This window comes from Engraulis encrasicolus, chromosome 18 (assembly GCF_034702125.1).
Source record: "Engraulis encrasicolus isolate BLACKSEA-1 chromosome 18, IST_EnEncr_1.0, whole genome shotgun sequence".
Lineage (NCBI taxonomy): Eukaryota > Metazoa > Chordata > Actinopteri > Clupeiformes > Engraulidae > Engraulis > Engraulis encrasicolus.
The window spans coordinates 13,039,825-13,065,111 of record NC_085874.1 but is presented as its reverse complement, the minus strand read 5'-3'; the positions used below and the strand labels follow the sequence as shown (position 1 = coordinate 13,065,111).

The window sequence follows — 25,287 nt, the reverse complement described above, 5'->3', positions numbered from 1 at the left end:
TGTGTGTGTGTGTGTGTGTGTGTGTGTGTGTGTGTGTGTGTGTGTGTGTGTGTGTGTGTGTGTGTGTGTCAGTGATGAGGATGGCACAAACCGCACCGAAAACCGAAACCATACAATTCACACATATACCGAACCGAACCGTGCAATCCGTGGCAAACCGCAGTTCATATTATATATATATACTGCATATAAAAATATGTAAAACAGACATCCTAGGAGTGTCTTATCCAGTCTCTCTGATTAAAACATTAGAATATAATACCAATGAGAGGATGACTCAATTCAAATCAAACCATATTCACATTATAAGCCCGCACAAAACCATATGTAGGATATCTTGTGATAACTCTGATTTTATTAGCCAATTGAAAGAGGGCATTTGGAACGCTCAGACAGCGCACATCAGCTGACGAGAGCTTAAGTGCAAGTGCAGGTTAGCACAAGAGACGGTTCTCAGACACATGCAAAAGGTCAAATTCAACTTAAGCATCATCACTTTATAATTGCAATTGTATAAATATGGTTTAATACTCCCAGTGCACCATTTATTATGAATAAAAAAACAAGAACACAAAAAACCGAGAACCGTAGAGAACCGAAAACCGTGACCTTCATACCGTGATATGGACCAAATCGCAAATTTTGTGAACCATTCCACCCCTAGTCGGTGAGTGAGTGAGTGTGTGTGTGTATGTTCCAATGACTATTTTGTGTCCCTTTGTGTCCCTTGTATCTGAAGAGTGTGTGCATGTCAATGAAAGAAGATGTGGTACATTATGTTTCATATTAGTCTTAGATGAGAAGAAACATTTTTGTTAAAATGTATGTAAAGGTTTATATGTCAAATATCCTGCGGTGTGACTGTAACATTAATGAAACCTGGAATATAATATATATATAAATTAACCAACAACAGTTTGAATAATGTATGAAGCATTTGGCATGATTGCATAAATATTAACTTTATATGTGAATGTGAAAAAAACTCAAGACAGTAATATCAACTACAAGTTCAATTTCGTAACACAAACTGCGTCCTGTAGGGTGACATGTATGTCAATGTTTGTGAATGGGCAGCAGCAAGGCCAACTACAAGGGTCTTAGAGACTGGCTCCTAACCAGTCAGTACCTCAGTTATTGGAGAGTGCTGTGGAAGTTTAAGGTGACTATTAACCTCTTAATATGTCTTCATGTTGTAATGTTTCTGTCACGCAATGCTTAGGTTCATTTTATGGTGTCCTGTGGTGTGACTGCTTTTATAGAAGGAAAACAAGTTTTTTTTTATAAATGAAAACACATGAGTTAGCATGAGCTCAGATGTCAGTCATGTGTTATACCCAAAAATGACAAAAATAAGGCGAAATTCTACAGACTACTAAGTGCTTTATTTTTTTCTATTTTTTTTCCAATTTTTTGCATCTTTTTTCAGGAATTGGAAAAACTTTTTTTTTGCGTTACACCCTTAAACGTCAACCACCCATATATTCCTGTAAAACGTTATATCATCCACTCTTGATTCCCCTTCATTCAGCCTTCTGGCCTTGAATTAGTGTGTGTGAGAGAGAGAGAGAGAGAGAGAAAGAAAGAAAGAAAGAAAGAAAGAAAGAAAGAAAGAAAGAAAGAAAGAAAGAAAGAAAGAAAGAACGAGCGAGAGCAAGACAGAGGGAGAGAGAGTTCCCATCCCCTTTTCCCTGGACAAAGCAGAGCGTTATTCATCTGAAGACCATCAAGCGCAAAGGGAAAGACACAACCACACACAGCCAGATAAGTCATATGTGGTTCATTACTAGGACGCTAGTCAGTGGCTAAAGTAGCGCTAGGACACCATAGGGTCGTCTACAGTATTCTAGGGCAACAATTGCTCCATCGTTCATTTAACAGGGTTCATACACTTTTTTACCAATTTTTTTCCATGACTTTTCCATGACTTTTCCAAAACCTTTTACTAAATTTCCAGAACCAAAAAAACAATGACCAATCACCGGTGCGCGGGGTGGAGGCATATTATATTATATTACATAGCCTATATTATAAATATGTAAATATATTCATACTATAGGCTATGTTTCACTACAGGCTATATGCTGCCATTATACTAGCCTATATGTTGTATTACCGGTATATTAATTATATTATTCACTAATATTGTAGGCCTATTTATATTATTCACTTCTGGTGTAGGCCTTGAGTAAGAAATGAAAATGAATAGGTCAATAGGAAATAAGGTCGTGAAATCATTATGAAGACAACTTTGTAGCATGCCCATGGAGGTAGATGCACATCCTGCCCAAGTAATTTAGAAAACATTCAGTCTACCTCTACCTCTACCTCTACCTCTACACTAAGCACAACAGTCCAAAGCGCCTGTAAGAATGTTTGTTGTCATTTGTTGTGGTCGTTGATGGAGCCAAAAAAGTTGGAAAGAGTGCACTGCGCAAAGTGTGACGCCCACTCAACGAGATGTGAGCCTCATTTTGTGTTGCAATCTGACTGATTTGAAACAAAGCCACGTAACTTTTCAAACTCTTTTGGCGCTGCCGCTTATATTTCAAAACACTCGCGTCATGCCGACATTGACAATTGTTTGGCTCGTGGTCATCCACACATACTGTACAGATTTCATTAACCTTTCAGCGCAGAAGACAAATTCAGTCGCAGGTGCACCTTTGCTTCTCAATATCAATATGTCGGGGCTTACCGAAAACATAAAAGGTTCACTTGGAGCTCTATCTGGCAAATTAGCGCACCAAACATGTCTTAGGGTTGTATTCCTTTTGGCATTAGCTTTTGTGGAACCGCTAAAACGTTTATAATTGCTAACCTGTTAATAGTAGCTGGAGGCAACACTGTATCTTGCCCTTCAGATGGCTGACAAGTGGCGCGCTTCACACATATCGGACACATCAAAATGTTCGTCCTCCTTTTGTTAGCCATTTGTTGATAATCTTTAGAAAGCCGTGTGTTGTTGAAGTTACATTTCACGGCAAGCCGTACATCGTTAATAGAAGTTTAGAACTAAGCTCTCACCATGCCCCGCATACTACATTTAGCTTGTGCGTAACGAGGAGTATGGTTGCCAGATGTGAGTGATTTCTAGCACCAAAAATGCATGAAAAATCGCCTGGAGCCACTACAACCTGCCTTATTTGACAAACGCTCAATTTGGCAACACAGGGTTATGCATGCGCATGCGCAAACTGCGCAAGACAACATTTCCACGACAACTCATGGCGATTTGCATTTTATTACAGCGCGGCATCAAGTTCAGAAAGATAATTGATGAAACACTAGATAGATTTCCATGACTTTTCCAAAACTTTTGACCAAAAAAAAGTTTTCCATAACTTTTCCAGGCCTGGAAATTTGAATTTTTAAATTCCATAACTTTTCCAGGTTTTCCATGACCGTACGAACTCTGTTTAATGTACATGCATCGCTGGTGGCCTGTTGTTTGGGAACCTATTGAAACCTGTTCCAGCACTCACCAATGCCCTTGACACTCAGTCACAATACACAAGCCCACAAAACGAGACTGTCATTCCTCTTTCGCAATCCTAGGATTACAAAAATGAAATCAGGTCAAGAACATCTTGTAGGGAAAACATTCGCCTTCCCTTCACGGTGTCTTACGTAAAGCCAACAATGAGGTGCTCACCCAGAATGTGCTTGCAAAGACAGCCAATGTGTCAAGGACTGAGGTTGTCACATGTTATTGGGTGGTGGGAAAGAATTGAACGGCAAGGCAAGGACACACTTGAGCGATGTCTGTGTTGATTCCCATCAACAGATCATTGTATCACATCTTGACAATGATTTCCACTCACACACACGCGCACGCACACGCACACGCAGACGCACACACACACGCCTGAAATGTGAACACACTCATCAGGGCATGCACAAGCCGACATAAACAATGAAATGTTTATGACCTATATAACATATCTAGCATTTATGATGCGATAAGCAAAACAAATGCAGACATCATATCAACAGAGTTGCAAAACACGAACTTCATCACCGTGGCAATCTACAATTACTTCAACGATACAGGCTAATTCGTTAACATCGACAACAGCTGAGCTAATAACATTACTGATAAGTAATGGGCATTTCAATCAGACAAGTTTAGAATGATGTGGTAACAGGTCAGGTAACAATAATGCGAAGCGGCAAAGGAAAGCAGAAATGGAGCCAATAATACTGGTCCGTTCTTTCAAATCAGTGAGGTAAAAATAGTCTCTCTCTTTCTATCTCTCTCTCTCTCGCTCACTCTCTCTGTCTGTGTTATGACCAAGATGAATGTTTTATAATAGCCCCAGGCCTACTTTCCAGGCTTCATAATGAGATGGGCTTAAATATATATATATATATATAGTGTTTCAGCTAGAACTCGGTTCACAAGTTGCAAGTCGTCTCTATGGCGATATACACTTATAGCGAAATTTCCATCACATCAACAAAACGTCTGATAACCACTTGGTTACAAGACTAATACACATTTCAAACCATGTCAATTGATAATTATATTAGAATTAATGAAAAACAACAAACTCAAAAGAGTTGCAACATCAATTTTCCTTTTCCCTTCCATGCCAGACAAAAAAATAAATAAAACAAAATAAAAATCGCTCACATACAGGTGCGTATCTTTCTCTTTCTCTGTTGACAGTCCGTTAATGGTATATCTATGGTTATGATATAGAGATGGGCTTAGCCAAAATGAATCCAAACATTATTCACTCCAGGAAAAGACAAGAGACAAAAGTACACCTGCGCATTCACAAGGGGCTTTAATGATCACTAATTTTACTTTAATTTCAAAACTAGATACTTGAGTGCATATTATGTATTCTTGTCGTGCACTGATTAACAATGCGTCTGTGTGTGCATGAGCAGAGACAGCGCATTTATCAGCACATGCACAGTTGGATTCCTTTCAACCACACACATATGCAAACACACACACGAACGCACAAAATCACTTCCTACCTTGCCATTCTGTGGGCTTCTCTGATATTCCCACCCACACAGACACACAGACACACACACACACACACACACACACACACACACACCACACTGCCGGGAGTCTTACCCACGATGCCGAATGCAGAGACAGCCCGGGAGAGGCCAGAGGAGCCCTTCTGGCCCATCTTGGTGCGGTTCCCCAGATCCAGACGCCCCAACAGTTCTCGAACCTCCTGCTGACTGTACACATGCTGCGCACACACACACACAAAAAAACGTAGAATGGTTTAACATCCTCTAACATGGTTTCAGTCAGAAATGGGCATTCACACAGACATGACAAAGAACAGAGAAGTTAAGACAAGACATGTTGACATGTCACTCTGGTCCTTGTGAACCATTACATCTGCATAATTTTACATTTGCATTACTCCATATACATTTACGTTACAACATCCAATAGGACAGAGTTGAATTGAGTTAATTACTCAAACACCCCATAATTTCCACAATATATCATTGACACTATACACGTTGAGTTGAGTTCCCATCCACCTCCTGATGGAGTGTTTAAGGCTTGTGAAAGGCAATTCTACACAGTTTAACAGCAGTATGTGGCAGGGCCTTCCTGTGTCATAGGCCCATTTATGAATTAAACATGGACTTCTAATACCATCAGCATCTCCAATGTGAGTTTTAATGATTATACCAAGGGTGTCAAACATAGAGCCAAAGTGCCGGATGCGGGCGGCCCACCAGATGGATTTTTTTTTAAACGAATTTCAAAAATGTCATTACAAAGTTGCTGCAGGTGTCTGAGATTTCAGGTTTTCAATACTTGTGAACAATGTTACTGCTCGCCATTTACAGTCAATGTTCCTGGTATACCCGCTGTCATCCACCTTGAAACGCTTGATAGCGACGCAATTCCAATATGAACCAGAAAATTGCCATATTTCGGAATTACGTTACTGTTCCAGCCCACTTAAGATGAAATGGGCTGCATGTGGCCCCTGAACCGAAATGAGTTTGACACCCCTGGATTAGGCCAATAGGTGAATAGTTTGCATGTTACTTTGCTATGCACACAGTGTGGTCCCAGTGTGGTCCCAGAAACTCCTTCTCCCTTAATCCACAAGGAACATTTTATGTAAAAATGTCAGTTACAATAAACATTAACCTTCAAAATCAAATCACACAGAATGAAGGCCATACGATGTAAAAAGTCAATAAAGCATTATATATACAGAATACAAAATATACAGCATATTTCTACAATAATTACACAACAAACAGCCGAGGGATGAAAAAATATAACTGTCTCACACAGGCTTCGATACTCTCTTTCAACAAATAGTTCAGGTGATGTAATCTACTCTATACCGCCATATACAGTACCACTCCTCAACAGACAGACAAGCGCGCGCACAAGCGCGCACACACACACACACACACGAAGATGCTCAGGGCAAGGTAATGTACTGTACCAGTATTATGAATGCAGCATGATGTACAATTCTTTCTGTACCAATTCAGTGGTGCATTTAAGCAATTTACGCAATATGCTTACAGCCTCATGTCATGGCGGAGGAGCACAGGATTTTCTGCTTCAGCAATAGAGGCGATTTTCTGTGCTGAATCGTTTATTTAATGATGGTTTTCTAGGAGAAAAAGGTACATTTTGTGTCCATCTCCTTTTCCTTTCACCTCAAGTTAGTCCTGGACCAGCCATGTAGACCCGTTCGCAATTTTGAGTTGGGGGCGTTTCTCACTGGAATTGAGTTAGTGGGTTCCTAGACATTAAAAATCACGGAGGTGCTCGTCCACCATAGTGCCAGATTTTTCACAATATGGCCGCCAAATATGGCCGCCATCGCCTATGACAAAAACCTGTGTTTTTTACTTTTAAACTGTTTATACACATGCCATACATCAATTCTGACCAATTTTTGGAGAGGAAATCATTTCTGACAATTTCATGAGGAGAATGTGTGATTGTGACCTTAAAAGGTCATTGCCAAGGTCAAATTCTGCATTCTATTCTGAAGAATGTCAATAGACTTTCATTGTAAAAATGAGAAACAAATTCTCAATTATGGTATGAGGAGTTATTTGCTGATATTGCCATGATTATTTTGTGTCAGTATAGTGTCAGTATAGTCCTTAAAAGGTCAAGGTCAAGGTCATGTTCCAGGTATTTTCCCTATTCTGAAGAACTCGGCCATGTGCTTGCCTATTAGGTCATTATTAAGAATAAGGAACAGTCACTATAAATGTAAACCTAACATTTCCACACAGTCAGAGGACAGGACGGCACATGCACTGCAACAGTCAACACAGAGAGGAGCCCCCACTAGAAGAGGAGAAGTAAGTATGTTGCAGACTCTATGAACTAGAAATGCCCCTCTGTGAATGTGCCCTCTTATAGCACTACTGATGGGAGGAAGAGCATTGATTCCATCACCAATGCTGTACATTTATACTCTGTGATCATCAAATATTACAGCTGTTGTGGTTGATCTGGCCCCAGCCCAGACACGCACCAAGTACTTCCCAGCCAATGTTGCATCTTGCTCGGTCAATATTTTGGCCTCTCCAAAGATAGCAAGTACTGGACTGGATCAGAAACCATGGCTGCATGTTTAGTCCCAACCTCATGCAACCCCCCTACTCATGCAATCATCTCCTTACAGGATATGTTCTTTGATCACAGTTTTTGTCAGTGATGCTCCAAGATGAGAGACTAATTGATGGAGGGGAAGCATTCTCCGCATCTAGCCAGTGCCATACTGCTGGCAAATCTCCTGCATACCAAGTTCCTGGAAATATGGGCTGTAGTGGAGAAGCAATGCAAATGTGTCTGTATCATTTGAGTCTATAACAACTTTTCTGCACTGCTTCACACGAACAGCCCACTCAACATGCACCAGCAACCTGGCCTAAGCCTCATCAACGCAGTTCAAGAGCTCTGGAATCTCTTCACCATCAGCTGACTTTGCTGGTAGCACCTCATCATCAAGAACAACAGGGCTGTAGTATTGCCTCTGGTTTGATGATAAATCATGTCTGGAACTAACAATTGGAGATTTCACTTGTTCTCCACAGAGGCCCGGAACTTATCAAGTTGGTGAGGAATGGGTGTTAGTCCGTTCACGCCAATGATGTCAACGGCTGTTGTACCGAGTTGGTACACCGCATGCGTTCACCTTCCTTCAATGACATCTCAATGTAGGAGTCACAAGATGGATGAGCTCTGGATGTCAGCAGAGGGATACTGCTGAGTTGATGATGGCATTGATGACAGCGCCTAAATTCTGCCAGAGGCATATGACGGATCTTTGACATGAAGTCTACCCGAACATGAGGGCAATAAGTAGACTCAGAGCTTCATTGGGTGAGATTAAGGTGAGGCTCAATTAGGGGTGGGCGATATGACGATATTATATCGTGAATCGCGATATTGAGTAAAAGATCGTCTCGAATCTGCCAAAGTGGAGAAATCGTATAGATCGTCTTGCAGTGAGGATGTTTATTATCAGTATCAGAGTGACGTTTTCTCACTTGTGTTGTTGTCTTCACTTTATTCTTTACATTATTGTATTCCAATTGTACACTTTATGAGAGTATAATCAGTGTGTTAATATTTTATTGACTGCAAATTACAAATTGCAAGTATATGAAAGTTCTTTTTTGTTGTTTTTATTTTTTTGGATGGAAGATCGTGATAAAAAATTGAAATCGTGATTTCATGTTAAAAAATCGTGATACAACATTTTTGCCATATCGCCCACCCCTAGGCTCAATTTCACTGACAAGCTTTGACTTGTTAACAACCAACAGAAGGTCACCATCTAACAGGGGTGATGCTGAAAGGACATCATGAGATCTGCTGAATACTCATGCCCCGTTCCTCAGCAATGTCCATCCTCCTATGTGCCTCAGCTATGTCTTTAGATGAGACCAACTTCTGCTCCTTTACAATGATTGCTGGTGTCTTCTATGGTTGATCTTTGTACTGCAGAAGATTCCTTTTTGAAACAGTTCCACTTATCTTATGTTCTTGAGAACTAACATATCCTGCCAGTATAAGCTGAAAACAAGCTTTGGAGACGGTTGCGCAGGCGAGGTGCAACACTCCTGTTAACAACCTGGTTGCTGATCAGATTGTGCAGTGAAACAGGCGCATTAACGGTCAATGAGTATGGATTTTGCGGATCCACCACAAAGTCTAGCAACAATTACACATTTCGGTTGAATGTAAGGCACGGAGTGGTGCTCAGTGCATGTTGGAGGTGGCATTCTGTCCGCTTCAAAGTGGTGTTGTTGGTGAGAAAGTTGAGGACATCAGTGATCATTCTAATCTGATGGAAAGAACTCAAATTTTGCTGCAACATTAACATTGCGTGTGACTCCTACTACAAACTGTCCTCCATGACCCTTGCATACTATCTGAATGCTGCTCAACCTTTATGTCACCTCGCACAGCAGTAAGAGGCTACTGCAGTTACGTTCTGCAAAGATTGGCATAGGACGTTATGGTAGCCACATATTGATTTATTTTCCTGCTCTTTCAGAGACAACAGCATTTTTAATGATGGCCGCCAAATCCATCCAAACTTCAAAGAATTGGCAGAGCTCTGACTTGTCTTGATTCAAGCTCTCCACTTGCTCAGTCAAGGCCTCAAACTCAAATTCTGGGCAACGTTAATTTGAAGCCAGTGAAGTGTGCAATGCCTGTACCGGTGCAAGCACTGGACAGTCTGCCTTGTCCTTGTGAGTCCAGAATACCTCCCACTGGAGAGACATGCATCAATGCATTATCTAGGCCAGAACCTCGAGGCAATTTTCCCTGATATCTGAGAATAACATGCGTCCAATGGAAAGGGCCAATACAGTGGAAGAGATCCTTGAAGTGCTCCGTCTCATGCAGGTTTCATCACACCAAATTGCCATTGATGCCTGGATCATCTGCCTGCGAACACTGGAAGTTGGATAGGCAGTGTCTGACAGTGGCACACTCAGTAATGGGTCTTGGTATTATAGGAAGGAAGCCAGCACGCATCATTGGCACAACAGCAGATGAGACAAGTGTGTGTACAGCAGCCTGCATCAAAAGGTCTCCTCCTGACACACCAGAGCGAATCAGGCTGATCAAGAATTCATGCTTTCCTGATAAACCTTTTGCAGTGGCAACATGCAGTAATGTTGCTTGTTTGTTTTCAGGATGCAGCAGCATGTCTGGTGGTAGGGCAGGTCGAACCACTGGCTTTGCATGATCAGGTACCTCTTGGCATGGTAAATTCCTCTGCAGTATATCATCAGCTTGGCCTAATTCTGTGCCCGACACTGGAGACTTTTGAAGGTGTTTGTTCACTGAGGCATCTTGAAACAGTAATAAGGCTGCATAGTGTGAACCCTTGGTACCAGAAAGTGATGATTTGTCAGCAGAGGTGGAACGTAACTAAGTATTTTTACTTCGTTACTGTACTTAAGTAGTTTTTTCTGGAATTTGTACTTACTTGAGTAAAAATAAAAATGCAGACTTTTACTTTTACTCAATTACATTTTTTGACAATTACTTGTACTTTCTACTCCTTACATTTCTAGGAGAATACTTTGTTACTAGTTACATTTATCCTAGGTTTTCCTGTTGTGTTTCGTGGATATTTCAGTAGCCTCAGCTGCGGGCAGGGAGGTCGGACCAAGCCCCTCTTCCAAATTGACACCCAGACAGAAAATATACTTTTAAAAACATTAACAGGACTCCATAGTCATGTTCAAATGGAACCGAAAACCGTTGCAGACAATTTTTCCTATTGTATCAAGTAGGTAGACATGGAGAAAGACAGCCATTGCGCGTGTAGGCCTACTTGTACTTTTGTACTGAAAAGTACATTTAAAAGTTAGTACTTAGGACTTTTACTTAAGTACGTTTTTGGTAAACAACTTTTACTTTCACTTGAGTAATTTTTTCGCAGGGTACTTCTACTTTTACTTAAGTACACAACTTCAGTACTTCTTCCACCTCTGTTGGTCAGCATAATCAGAGTTGGATGCCTGCCAATGTATATTGCATTGCATTTAGCTGATGCTTTCATTTATTCAAAGCGACTTACAGTTATTATTATTATTATCAGGGTATTGGTTACAGTCCCTGGAGCAATGTGGGGTTAGGTGCCTTGCTCAAGGGCACTTCAGCCATGGATGGAGATGTAGGGAGAGGTCAGGGGGGATTCGAACCTGCAACCCCTAGATTGAAAGACCAACTCTCTAACCACTAGGCCACAGATGACCCCATGTATAATGGATGTATAATCCTCCCTTGTAAGTGCTAGGTATGGTTTTCTGTCGGTTTTTCGAGCATTCCACAGCATAGCTAGCAAGAAGACTGGTCAGATCTGATTGTCTGGTAGCTTGAACATGAACCAATCCTGTGAAAAGTTGCGAGAAGGTTCTTGATGTGAAGGCTTTTGCTGTGTGGGAAGCATCATATGCAATGGTGCTCGCCTTATTCCGCATTGAATGTTATGCACAAGCATTTGAAAGAGGCAGTGAAGTTGTGTACTCTTGTGATCTCTGACACACTTCTCCTCTTCTAGTGGGGGCTCCTCTCTGTGTTGACTGTTGCAGTGCATGTGCTGTCCTGTCCTCTGACTGTGTGGAAATGTTAGGTTTACATTTATAGTGACTGTTCCTTATTCTTAATAATGACCTAATAGGCAAGCACATGGCCGAGTTCTTCAGAATAGGGAAAAGACCTGGAACATGACCTTGACCTTGACCTTTTAAGGACTATACTGACACTATACTGACACAAGATAATCATGGCAATATCAGCAAATAACTCCTCATACCATAATTGAGAATTTGTTTCTCATTTTTACAATGAAAGTCTATTGACATTCTTCAGAATAGCAAATTTGACCTTGGCAATGACCTTTTAAGGTCACAATCACACATTCTCCTCATGAAATTGTCGGAAATGATTTCCTCTCCAAAAATTGGTCAGAATTGATGTATGGCATGTGTATAAACAGTTTAAAAGTAAAAAACACAGGTTTTTGTCATAGGCGATGGCGGCCATATTTGGCGGCCATATTGTGAAAAATCTGGCACTATGGTGGACGAGCACCTCCGTGATTTTTAATGTCTAGGAACCCACTAACTCAATTCCAGTGAGAAACGCCCCCAACTCAAAATTGCGAACGGGTCTACATGGTTGGTCCAGGACTAAGTGTGATGTAATCCAAGCGCACACACACGCGCACGCACACACACACGCAATATCAATACACACTTTCAACCCAACTGTGGATTATAGAGGTTGCATGCATGCCTCCCCAGAAAACAAAGTACAAAAAGGAAAAAAAGATTTCCAAGTGCTACCTTGTCATCGATGATGACCAGGTCTTTTGGCTCGGTCCTGTCAATCTTCAACACCCGGTGGCATGTCTGGGCCTGGTTACTGCCAACCAAGAAGAACCTCTAGAGGAGGAAGAGAAGACATCGACAGAGGGAGGGGGAGGGGGAGAGAGAGAGAGAGAGAGAGAGAGAGAGAGAGAGAGAGAGAGAGAGAGAGAGAGAGAGAGAGAGAGAGAGAGAGAGAGAGAGAGAGAGAGAGAGAGAGAGAGAGAGAGAGAGACAGACAGACAGACAGACAGACAGACAGACAGACATCAGACATCAGACAAAGACAGTGGATCAAAACACTCCATAAATCTTCTCTCTATGTCTCTGCCCAAACCAAAGAACTCCAACGTGGGCCCAGCAGTGGCTCAAATGGTTAGGGCATTAACTGGTATACAGGGGACTGGGGTTCAATTCCAGCCAGAGGTCATTTCCCAATCCTCCCTCATCGCTCGCTCTCTCTTTCTCCCCCTCTCTCTCTTCCTCTCTCTCCATCTCACACTGTCCTATCGAATAAAGGCATAAAAGCCTCTAAATTGAATGCCGCACAGGCTCTGGGTATATAAACTTAAGCATAAGTGCCATGTTTTATTGCAGGATTTTTTTTTGCAGACCACACTTTCCATGGCAAAGAGGATGCCCTATGATGATAGAATGATAGCCTATTCATTTGAGGGTACAATATGTGACCTAGATTGATGTTTAGAGTTGAATATATTCTGAGTTCCACAAAGGAAAATGGACTAGTGTGCATGTGTGTGTCCATGGGTGTATGTGTGGAGTGTGGGTGGTGGTACACAGAAGGGTGCTCGAATCACTGCAGAGAGTGTCCTGTTCTGTTCCTCTGAAGGACTCTTATTCTCCCCAACACACACACACACACACACACACACACACACACACACACACACACACACACACACACACACACACACACACACACACACACACACACACACACACACACACACACACACACACACACACACACACACACACACACACACATAAAAAAAAAATCAATAGACACATAAGTTATCTACAAAATGTACATAGAGTAAGTTCAATGCAACATCTGTGAAGCTTACCACAGAAAAGTACGTTTAATATCATATAATTTAATTGGCATACTTTTCAATTTTATTAAAGTATGGTGGTTCAAAAAACCCAGACTAATGCCCAGTTTGTCTCTTCAAAACTCCCCATTTATATTTGAATGAGTTCAGATCAGTTATCACACTCAATCACTGACTCACTCTCACCTCTTCGGAAACTCAGCATTGGCCATAGGTGTGTGTTGAGGCCAGGGTCATTGTCAAGATGGAAAACAACACAATGACCAACAATGAAGGTCAATGAATAATGGTAACTTATCCGCTATTCGTAAAGCAATACATCTACAGCTCCAGGCCACTTTATTAGAATAGCATGAAAAAGTTGATTTATTTCCATAATTAAATCAATAATGTTAAACTGTCATGGATTGTAGATGCATGGCCCAGTTGTTTAACTATTCCAATCATTCAAGTTTTTCTTTTTACATAATTTATCCTTCCAGCTCAAAAAACCCATTAATTGGGAAATTCGCATTATTAGAATATTGTAATAAAATCACAATTTTCTTCATCAAAATTCGTTTCACATCAGTCCACATCAAATCAGTTGAAATTTGGTACTTTCTACATAACATGCAATGTTCAATACTTGGTTAGGACTCTGTCTTAATAACGGCCATGATGCGTTTAACATTGAAGTCAATGGCAGAAACAGTGCATGGGAGTAATGAAGGCCAGATATCCTTGATGCTTTGCCGTCAGCTGTTCTTGTTTGTTGACTTGGTGTCCCACACTTCACTCTTCAATATACCCGTAGATACCCATGCTACGTTTTGGTGTTAACTCACCAGTTTAATTCTAACTAACCAGAAATAAAACCCCATTCATTTTCAATGGGGTTTCATTTCGGGTGATTTAGAATTAAACCGGTGAGTTAGCGACAAAACGTGGCATGGAAATCTACAGGGTATATTGAAGAGTGAAGTGTGGGACACCAGGTCAGCTATACAAAAAAAGCTGACGGCAAAGCATCAAGGATATCTGGCCTTCCATTACTCCCATGCACTGTTTCTGCCATTGACTTCAATGTTAAACACATCATGGCCGTTATTATTAATAATATTAAGACAGAGAGAGTCCTAACCAAGTATTGAACATTGCATATTGTGTAGAAAGTACCACATTTCATTTGATTTGATGTGCACTGATGTGAAACAAATTTTGATGAAGAAAATTGTGATTTTATTACAATATTCTAATGATGCGATTTCCCCAATTCATGGTTTTTTTTAGCTGGAAGACCAAAATGTGTAAAAATAACAATTTAATGATTGGAATAGTTAAAAAACTGGGCCATGAATCTATAATCCATGACAGTTTAACATTATTGATGGAATTATGGAAATAAATCAACTTTTTCATGCTATTCTAATAAAGTGGCCTGGAGCTGTATGTATTCATGATTCCATCAATGAAAACAGCTCTCAAACACCAGCAGCACTCATGCAGGCCCACATAAGGACTGTATCCCTACTAAGTTTCACTTTAAGCACCAAGCATTGTTCTTAGTATTCTTCATCTCTCCCCCAAAATACAGTTTTGATGCCATCAGTTCTAAAAATATTGATCTTCATCATAGTAAACTATAGAGTCCCATTAGCCTTCATTTTTGTCAGAATTAAGCCCATCAAACTCTTAGCTGCCTTTTTTTTGTGATTGGGCTGTGGGAGAGGTTTTTTTGGCGGATGACACCCACATACGCCATTCCTCGTCATGAGTGGCAAATTGTGCCACGAGAAATAATCACCCCAGTTTTGATTTCTACTTTCTTAGATATCCGTGATGGACTTGCATAACTGTTTGACAGAAAACTGTGTAATGAGTCGTTAAAGTCTTCTGAGACTGATTGAATGTTTACTCAATTACTAAAATGTAGATTTCCTCTGAAATTTTCACTAATTTCTGCACTGGCAAATAGTCCCAACAGGCTCTGCACTAGTTATTCAAAAAGTTACTTTTCAGAAGGGGTGTACACATTATTGCTGTGCATTGTACATATACACAGACACACACACAGACACACACACAGACACAGACACAGACACAGACACAGACACACACACACACACACACAGACACACACACAGACACAGAGAGAGCAGACCTGTTCGCCTGCCCCTCTTTTCATGCACCACAACAACAATACCAGACAGACAGAGCTCAGGTGAGCAAGCACTTCTGAGCCCAAAAGTGGCCACCATCACCTTGTGAAAAGCCCTCGACCTGGGGGGTGGGTCGGCCTCCACAATGCACCCAACCACACCACTCGCAGTCACAGTCACTGGGTGTCCATTAGCTCCCACTGTGAGCACACGGCTCGGCCGCCCACCCCTCAGGGCATGATGGGGGTCCACTTCTGCCCAAGGCTGCTACAGGGAGATTGCTGAACCCCTTATAATGACCATAAAGCCCTACAGAGCTGGAAAAGGTTTGAGAGCAAGACACTGTCTTTTATTTCATCCAAGTCAAAGGAGCCTTTTGTGAGGAGCTTTTATTTTGTACAAGGTCAGACGACAGGCTACTCTGCTCATCAAATAAGAAATAGGTGACTGCCCCACAAGAAAAGAGGACAAAAGTTGGCAATGGGGTTAATCTTGATGAAATCTTGTTGTGGCCAGATCCAGCAAAGCGCATGGACGTTTCAGTATGGATGGTAAAGTAATTTCCTTTTGTTTTCAGTAGACGTGTATTGTGTTTTCTTGTGTTTCTCACTTACACGTAAAACTATATTTTAGTTTTTTTGGTGAATGTAAATAAACATCCATGATTGAAGTCTCATTCTCTGTGTGTTTAAATATCAAAAGTATTCATGAGAAAAGTATGATCTCAAATGGATTTACATTTTGCAAAGAAAAGTACACCATTTGTGTGTAGTTGCAGTGAGTGTGTGTTAACCCCTTTGCACAAAGCCTATGTTATAACTGTCACCAAAATTGTAATGGCTATGGCTAATTGTAATGGCAACAACTACTTAAAGCTCATGGTAAGGCCATAGCAATGCTGTTATGATCCATTTGAATATTTTCAACAAATAGTGAAGAGGCCTGCCAGCGACACCATCTGCACAAAGAGGCTAAGCTTACTTAAAATGATAGTTTGTGTGAATGATTCCACACAAAAATGCATTTTTTTTACAAAGGTGTATAGCGTTCATCAAACCCTTCAAAAACATTTTCTGTTGATATCTGAAGCATCAATATAGTTTATAATCTGTCCTGTGAGACCTTAATGCAAGCTGCCATTCGTGTGTGTTGGAGCTCCATCAGGGGGGTCCAGAGCCACACACACACACACACACACACACACACACACACAAGTTCACCTGCACATTTCTCCTCTTGACAACGACTACCGTAGGTCAATGACATTAAATAAGCAATTACAGATGCTACTAATGACCTCGCTCCAATTTGGTCAATAAAAGCCAATGGGCAGCTTCGACCGCAGGTCTCAGCTATACCAAATCCCCTGCATCCCTGTTTGGCACAACAAATATGAATAGGCCTGTAACGTTATCGTACCGAACCGACGTACCGTACCGAAAAGACCTGTACCGAATCGAACAGTGCTGTACCGAAAGGTAGTGACAGGCTACTCTGTTCATGTGTTTACATTATGCTGCCACTACATGCAGAGGCTCGTGCAGAACACTGAGAGAGAATGCAAGAAAAAAACTGGTGTAGAGGCTTGTTCTTTGTAAACCTTGAGAAAAGTGCTATTTCTTACACTGATGAAATCAACAACCCAAAGTAGCATGTTGAATGCATTTCCTTTTTCTGTTTGTATTTTGACAATATTTTGGTGAAATAAACATATCGAAAATGTACCAAACCTTGACCCTAAAACTGAGGTACATACCGAACCGTGATTTTTGTGTAACTTACCGTTACACCCCTAAATATGAAGTATGCAATTAGCCACAAGAAAACAGGCTTCAAGTACGTCTGGAGGCATACAGTCAACCAGAGATTCTGATAGTCAAAATTCTAAGCTTAGGCTTTACGGTGATACTTTACAGGGCTGTCACGATAACTGAGATACCCTTAAACCGTGGTAAAAAATGCTGACAATAATAATTACTGTTTGAAATTCAAAAAAACTGCACCATATCGGATAACAATACTGTACACCGTGACACTGAGTCTTTCCAACCTCTCATCCAAGTCTGTTGACGTTGCCACACTTTGTCGCCTAACATCTTCAGTAAAAGTCAAAGCTGGAATCATAGTGAATTGCTGAACCAGCTCATTTCTACTAGGGGTATAAACTGTGACCATTTCCTCCTCATAACTTCAGAATGACAAGAAATGTATTCATTGTGCCTTTAAATGTTAAACAAAAGGCGATGTATTTTCTACGGGCAATAGGAATTTCATAGCTGAATCCTCGGGTTTCTACCTCAAATGCCTTCTGCCACAAATTCATCATATATCACCAGATTGCAATGTGCAAGTCATTAGGGGTGTCATACATTTTACCTCATGGTTATGGTGACCAAAATGATCAAGGTTTTCGTTGTGATCGTGGTAATTTTGAAAAGTTGTGTTAAATATGTTCAGAAAGCATTGATAAGTACTACACAAAATCAAATAGTTCCAAAAAGGTGCAAGGAGTGCTTATTATATTTGGACATACACATCTTCCAATAAAATGAATCAATAAAATGAACCCAGGGCTTTTCCTGAACGGGGAAATAGGGGCGCTCCACCCTCATACCTCCGCGGGTGCACCCTCATACTTCTTTTTTTTTTTAAATATATAAATTACTTTTTTGAGCGACCCTAGTAAATTCCCCCCTTCACCCCCGCTACCTGCCATGATGCTCCCTCATGCCAAAAATTCCTAGAAAAATCCCTGGAACCAATCAATTACAGAAGATGCTGACTATCATATTCGGTATATAAAAGCAACAAATAATTGGCTTTGAAGCCAGGCCTCAAGCATACAAAATGTTTGCTTTCATCACTACACGGTTAGCCGTTAGGGAGTCCGACTTGTAGCCCAAGTCTGACTTTCACTTTCACTACACCAGAGAGCCAGGCTTGTTGCCATGACAAAGGGAGTACACCCACAACCAAAGTGAAGGGCACACCATTAAACTGCCTTCTTCTCCAGGAAGCAAACACATGCCCCTAGCTTTCAGAGAAATGCGTCAGTTCTCTCTCTCTCTGTGTGTGTGTCTCTGTGTGTGTGTGTGTGTGTGTGTGTGTGTGTGTGTGTGTGTGTGTGTGTGTGTGTGTGTGTGTGTGTGTGTGTGTGTGTGTAAATGTAGAGATGTTGACTACTCCACACTACTTCTGCCGACTGCTTTTTCATGCAGTGCATGTGACGTGCTCACCAAAGTTCAAAATGAACTCCTAAAGAGATAGATCCTCTCTCACACATGCACACATATTTAAATAAGCCATACTTGCTGATAAAATGTAGTCATTGAGTGTGTGCACAGATAGTGTATGTTGAAACATCACCAGTTTCATAAGAATCTTATCAACTTGATTGATCGTGTGCTTGGAGATACTCACCGCTCTTGTTTCGTAGAGCACAAACTTTTGCAATCCACTAATAACAGCCGCTGTCAGAGGCATGATTTCTGGAGAAGGAAAAATGGAGAAGTGATGGCAAAGTTAGCATGGCCATTTAGAGTCATACTAGGCCTAGTAAGTCTTACTCCAAACTTGCAGGTATGTGCTTGCTACAGTTAGACGAACATATTTTACTGACGAACGAAAGCCGCTAACTGTATCCAAATACGTCCGGAATAGAAACGAGGGATATCACAATGATATCATCATCAGACCTATCACCACACACTGAGCTAGCTACACCCTGGTATCGTTGTTGAGCTCGATAAATGACAATGATGCAATGCTATGGATTGAGCTCAGTCATGCAAACGTAGACGGGTTTATTTGTCCTTTTAACATATTGCGACTTACCTTATTGCATGATGTAAATCCAACAAACGAGAGAAGGCGTGCGTTTCTGTTGCCAAACCAAGAGAGCCCCGTCAGGTGACTGTCATCATGCTCAGCTGCAACCGGTAGCGCCGTAGGTCAAAAAGTACGGCGTAAGGAAGGCACAATTGGCGTTTCAAAACACAAGTAAAACAAACCATTTAATCTCTGTTTCAACCCTAATGCCAAACATCAGATCCCGATTACATAGTTACTAAATTCATAATTAATTGAACTTTACGTATGGTGGTGGTATGCCCCAAGAAAGTACTTAATTTCGCTCTACCAACTTGTTTGAAATACGTGATGTGTGGTGTGTTACTATGGATACCAGTCAACAGACTGACAGGACATGGGCTGACTGAATTTGGTAGTAGCATTCTGCTTTCACATTTTCTAAACTTTTTTTGAGAGCATGTCAGGTAAGCCATTGTGATTTTTATGCCACACATCTCACTTAATGAACTGTGTAACCCATGCAACAATGCAAAAAGTAGGGTAGTGGAAGCGTTACACATAATTACATTAATGAAACAAGCTATGGATACGTGTAGAAATCGGAAAGGAAACCCATTACCACTGCCGCCAAAATAACGCTATTTAAGGGCTGTTTGCGCGGGTTTAGTGGGGGTAAGGCATCGTAAAATATCGTGATTATAGCAAAGTTTGAAATACCATAGCTGACTGAATTATAGGCCTATTCTTTCATTTTAAGCCACATCATCAGGCAAGATGTCTACAGGTTCAACTTCCAGTCCCACGGCAGTGGAGCTCAAGCCCGTGGACAGTCTGATTGAGAATGAAGCCGAGAGGAATTTTTTGCTATCCAAGCCCACCTGTTTTGTGGTCTTTGGGAAACCAGTAAGTTGTGAGATCGTAGCTACTGTCTGACACATCACATCCCCGCCATCAACATTTTGTGCATTATCATGAAATTGCATCAGAGGGGCGAGGGCCATAATGCAGTATTTTCATTGACATTAAAGCGCACTCTTCTCAAGATTCCCATGCTGTGTCTTTTGCTTAGGGAGTAGGCAAGACTACCCTTGCTGAGAAACTGGCCCAGGCTTGGAAATGTGTACTCATAGATGGTAATGCTTCTACCACTTTACTTTATCACTTTAAGTATTAATTAAGTATCATATTGTACAGTATAACATTGTATTTATTTTTTTATAATGCACATAGATACTGACTTGCTGAACAATCTAATAAACAGCCAAATAAATGATGAGGAACAGCCACCATCAGAGGTAGGCCCTACAGCTAGCTAATGCCAGTTGTATTCTCTTTACTAAATCTCCCTTTTATTTTACTTGCGTCATGCTTTTGAGTAGCCTATTAATCTATGTAATATAGTTAATTGTTTTGATATTGAACAGATGCTTCAAAGACTCAGGAGTGGAAAAGCCATCCCAGAGGAAAAAGTGGCCAAGCTGGTAGTGGAGAAACTGAACTCACCTGAGGTGCAGCATTATGGTAAACAGTATATTTCATCCATATTGTTACATAAATTCAGGCGTTGCACTGTCCTTCTTATGACAAGGATCTCTAAAGCATACCTGCCAGTGGTCACACATTTGAATTCCAAACAAGTAGGGAGAAACGTTCACCTTCATTTACAACTAAAGTGGCTTTGAGTAGTGTGGCATCTCACTCCATATAGCCCCCAGCGTAAGTTTGTTGTTCTCAGAATGGCAATGAGCACATCATAATAAAGGAATAGTTGGACTTTCCACTGATGGAACAGTGCACATTATAAGGCTACCTAACTCGTTCAAAGAATAATTAAACATAGGCTTGAGCTTAAAGTTTGGCAATGGAATAGCATGCATAACACAATACAGTACAATTTCAAAAGCCTTCTATTCATATCAGTGTGATCAATCAACGCATAGTATGTATAGTGCATGTTTTGCAGTGCACCCAAGCATTAAAGTTTTTGTGCTATTTGTCCTGACAAACATGTTGGCTTGGTCGGCAGGGTATGTGCTGAGCTGCATGCCCACCATATCGGAGGAGTACATGGCCATCCATGAGCAGATTGAACTCCTCCGAAACTTGCCTCTGTCTCCAGACGTCATCATCAACATCAAGGTAGCACATCAGTGAAAAACAAAACAGCAAAAACAAAAAACAAAAAAACCCTTCTACTCAACACACATAAATCAATACTGTTTCCATAGGCATTTGTGTGTTGCATAGAAAGCTGTGTGTGCGGATTTCCGCACGAGAGTATAACATTAAATTGTGTGTAAAGTAAACCGCTTTTGAAAAACCTGTGAATGACTTCTGCCTAAAGGACAGCATAAATCCTCAGTGGATGTCTTGCTAGCCTATAACCTAGTTGTGGGTGGGGGCCCCAAAATTTGAATCTTTTATGGGGGGTCCAACATTTCTGGCGGTGTCCCTGCGTGTATCCATAACCATCTCCCATGTAGGCTATGAATGAAATGAATGTCTCCTTTCCAGGCAGGAAGGGGCTCTGTTTCATGTCATTATAGCGACTAAATCAAAGAAATCAGTTGATGCATCAGGTTACACGTCCCCCATGATCCTAGTATAACTCTTTCATCCACCCTCCCTCTTCTTCTTCTCCCACAGCGTTATGAATTTGCTGTTACCAGAATGGCAACAAACAAGTCGTAGTGCATTAGCAAAGGCACTGTGTTATGTCATAGTGTTGTAGTACTATGGTAGTTGACTTTTCAATGACACTGGATGTACAGTATGGCGTGCATTAAGGGGCTACCTCTTTTCTTTCCACCGGGCCTGCTGTTTAGTGCTCGGACTGGGACCTGGTCCAGCGGGTGTCGGGCCAGCGGCAGCACGCCCTGACAGGCCGCTTCTTCCAGAGGCAGCAGTGGAACCCTGAGAAGAGGGAGCCCAAGAAGAGCCAGGTGGACAAGGAAGAGGAAGAAGAGGAGGAGGAGGACATAGTGGAGGTACAGTGCACCAAGAGTTGGCTGTGTGTATGTGTGTGTGCGTGTCTGTCTGTCTGTCTGTCTGTCTGGTTTTTTATACCTAAAGCTCAGTTTTTTCTAACTTGCTTTGTTTTGCAGAAGTCTTCAAACAAATACAACAACTTCACACCAAGTATCCATATCTGTGTAGATACATTGCAAACACTTTTTTGCTACAAATAGTCGTACAATGTACTGTTTTTGTTCCAAATCATTGAAACACCCATCAGATAAGTAGAACAACTGGACACATGCAGTAAAATTTAAAAACACACTTTACATCTTGGTTTCTCTATTCAAAAAGTACGTTATTTTGAGGAGGTTATAGGAGTTTAGGAGTATGTTCATTATTTGGAAATAGTGTATGGCAGTGAATAGTGTTCACAGTTATCCAAAATGAGTACTGTACTGTGCAATAGATCGTTTTTGGTACATTTTGCAATGTGTGTGTTACTGTATATTGCAAACCGAGTCCAGAGCAGTTTTTGTGCAATTAGTTATGCTGGTTTGGTTTTAGGTTTGTGCATCTTTGTGAAGAGTTCCGCAAAAGCAGCTACAGAAATTACAAAAAGTTACAAAAAAATGTGCTTTAGGGAACAGAAATAAATTAAATCTCATGAAGTACCAATATGAATGAAAGGGTGTGTGTGTGTGTGTGTGTGTGTGTGTGTGTGTGTGTGTGTGTGTGTGTGTGTGTGTGTGTGTGTGCGTGTGCGTGCGTGCGTGTGTGTGTGTGTGTGTGTGTGTGTGTGTGTCTGTGTCTTTGTCTGTGTGTGTGTGTGTGTGTGACGTTTTAAGCAGACTGAGGAGGTGGAGCTGCAGAAAGACATGATTACCCACCTGGTGCGTTTGAGGGACCACCACCCGGACATCGTCTACCCAAGGATCATGCTCTACAAAGATGCGGTGCTCAGACCACTGGAGGTGAGCTAGTGGCACATGTGTGTGTGCGTGTGTGTGTGCGTGTGTGTGTGTGTGTGTGTGTGCGTGTGTGTGTGTGTGTGTGTGTGTGTGTGTGTGTGTGTGTGTGCATTCGTGCGTGCGCGCGTGTGTGTGTGTGTGTGTGTGCGCGTGCGTGTGTGCGTGTGTTGGCTACATCACCTGGTTTACTTGTTGTTTTTTTGTAAGAGGCAACAATAACATGTAGTTGGTGTTCAAGTTGCGTACGTTCACTGATTTTATCAGAGCAATTACAAGAGCACAAAGAAAAAAATAGCTCAAAAATTGCTGTCTATTGTGTCTTGAGTGTGTGCGTGTGCATGTGCGTGTGCGTGCATCTGTGCGTGTAAACGCCCATGTGCGTGTGCATATGTGCGTGTTTGTGTGCGTGCGCGCCGCGCCACGCGTGTCTGCGTGCTTGTGTGTGTGTACTTCTTCTTTGACAGGACTACATGGCTGATCATCACCCTATGTATCGGTTCGACGTGGATGGAAATCAGTCCTCCGAGGACATCTTCATGGTACATAACGTAAAAGCTTTCTTTAGTTTCAGTAGATTTTTGACAATGAAGTACACTTGAAAATATCTCAGGAGACATGATTTAACCTCAGATGAACAACACCGCCTTTCCGGCGCTGTTCCCATTCATATATTTATTTATGTATACTGTGTGTGTGTGTGTGTGTGTGTGTGTGTGTGTGTGTGTGTGTGTGTGTGTGTGTGTGTGTGTGTGTGTGTGTGTGTGTGTGTGTGTGTGTGTGTGTAGTCTGTGATCTCTCGTCTGGACAGCATGGCTCTGCCGCGTGCCGCTGTTCCTATTCGGCTGCAGCAGATGGAGGAGGAGGACATCCCTGATGAGATCGACTCGGTGCGCACCTCCCCAAACAAGCACTGCACACACACACTCACAAGCACACACGCACACACACACACACACACACACACACACACACACACACACACACACACACACACACACACACACATAGATGTGCAGTGTGTGCACCAGCAACTGTGTGCACTTTATTTTGCAGTGTGTATGTGTTTACATGTGTGTGTGTGTGTGTGTGTGTGTGTGTGTGTGTGGGAATGTGTGTGCATGTGTGTGCGCACGCACATTCGTGTGTGTGTCTGTGTGTGCGTGCATGTGTGTGTGTGTTGGTCCCCTCCCCACCACAGGAGGAGCTGTTGCGCACGCTGTCCTCCAGGCATACGCCGGCGCCGGGCGTGCGCTGGAGAAGGAGCCGCTGGGGCCGAGTCTGCCCCGTGGCCCTCAAGGAAGGCAGCATCATCCAGGGCAAGCCAGAGTTCGCTGTGGGGTCAGTTCTAGTGTGTATGCATACGTGCATGTTTGTGTGTTGAGATGTCTGTGTGTGCATTCCAATATGCACTCTCCCGTTCTCCACTTGTGCTTGTGGCCTCGCATTTTGCTGACGCCCCGCCTCTGTGGAGAAAACAATTAAGTTTCCCCGCTGTCAGCCTAGCTACAACCATTTTTGTGGACTATTCTTCATTCACCATCCCCATTGCAAATGAGGAAATGACAGTAGAATTGCGCTTTTGCAAGATATTGAATTGATTTCTTGTCGTCAGTGATGGCATCATGGTTTCACAAGCTGGCAAGTGAGCAAGGGAGGATGGAAGGCCGCATATTGGAATCCACCCACTGTGAGTGTGTGTGTGTGAGGGGGAGCACAGAGGCTCTCCTCTTAATATGCTGTGTATTGCTGCTTATTTGTATCTGTTCTTTTTGAACCTACAGTGAAGCGCTTTGTGACTGTTTTGTCTGCGAAAGGCGCTATACAAATACATTTTACTCACTTACTTTGTGTACACTGTGTGTGTGTGTGTGTGTGTGTGTGTGTGTGTGTGTGTGTGTGTGTGTGTGTGTGTGTGTGTGTGTGTGTGAGTGTCCGTGTCTGTATTATGTGTTAAGG

General features: G+C 41.8%; 2 protein-coding genes across 4 annotated transcripts in view; one reads left to right on the top strand and one right to left on the bottom strand.

Moving 5' to 3' along the window:
- Positions 1 to 19,648, bottom strand: part of fig4a (FIG4 phosphoinositide 5-phosphatase a) — a 131,255-nt gene extending 111,607 nt beyond the window's left edge. The window contains exons 1-4 of the mRNA XM_063223065.1: positions 19,430 to 19,648; positions 19,016 to 19,083; positions 12,358 to 12,456; positions 5,099 to 5,222 (exon numbers count right to left, since the gene is read on the bottom strand). Of these exons, the coding sequence (XP_063079135.1) occupies positions 5,099 to 5,222; positions 12,358 to 12,456; positions 19,016 to 19,078 (286 nt within the window). The 5' untranslated portion in view covers positions 19,079 to 19,083; positions 19,430 to 19,648. The remainder of the gene's footprint in view (positions 1 to 5,098; positions 5,223 to 12,357; positions 12,457 to 19,015; positions 19,084 to 19,429) is intronic.
- A 145-nt stretch (positions 19,649 to 19,793) lies between these two features.
- ak9 (adenylate kinase 9) overlaps positions 19,794 to 25,287 on the top strand; it is a 37,899-nt gene continuing 32,405 nt past the window's right edge. Inside the window, exons 1-11 of one of the 3 annotated variants that reach the window (XM_063223062.1) lie at positions 19,794 to 19,869; positions 20,163 to 20,308; positions 20,475 to 20,538; positions 20,636 to 20,700; positions 20,830 to 20,926; positions 21,432 to 21,544; positions 22,231 to 22,392; positions 23,209 to 23,334; positions 23,796 to 23,870; positions 24,117 to 24,218; positions 24,530 to 24,669. In XM_063223062.1, the coding sequence (XP_063079132.1) occupies positions 19,863 to 19,869; positions 20,163 to 20,308; positions 20,475 to 20,538; positions 20,636 to 20,700; positions 20,830 to 20,926; positions 21,432 to 21,544; positions 22,231 to 22,392; positions 23,209 to 23,334; positions 23,796 to 23,870; positions 24,117 to 24,218; positions 24,530 to 24,669 (1,097 nt within the window). In that variant the 5' untranslated portion in view covers positions 19,794 to 19,862. The remainder of the gene's footprint in view (positions 19,870 to 20,162; positions 20,309 to 20,474; positions 20,539 to 20,635; positions 20,701 to 20,829; positions 20,927 to 21,431; positions 21,545 to 22,230; positions 22,393 to 23,208; positions 23,335 to 23,795; positions 23,871 to 24,116; positions 24,219 to 24,529; positions 24,670 to 25,287) is intronic. The other 2 variants (XM_063223063.1, XM_063223064.1) reach the window with 2 other exon arrangements.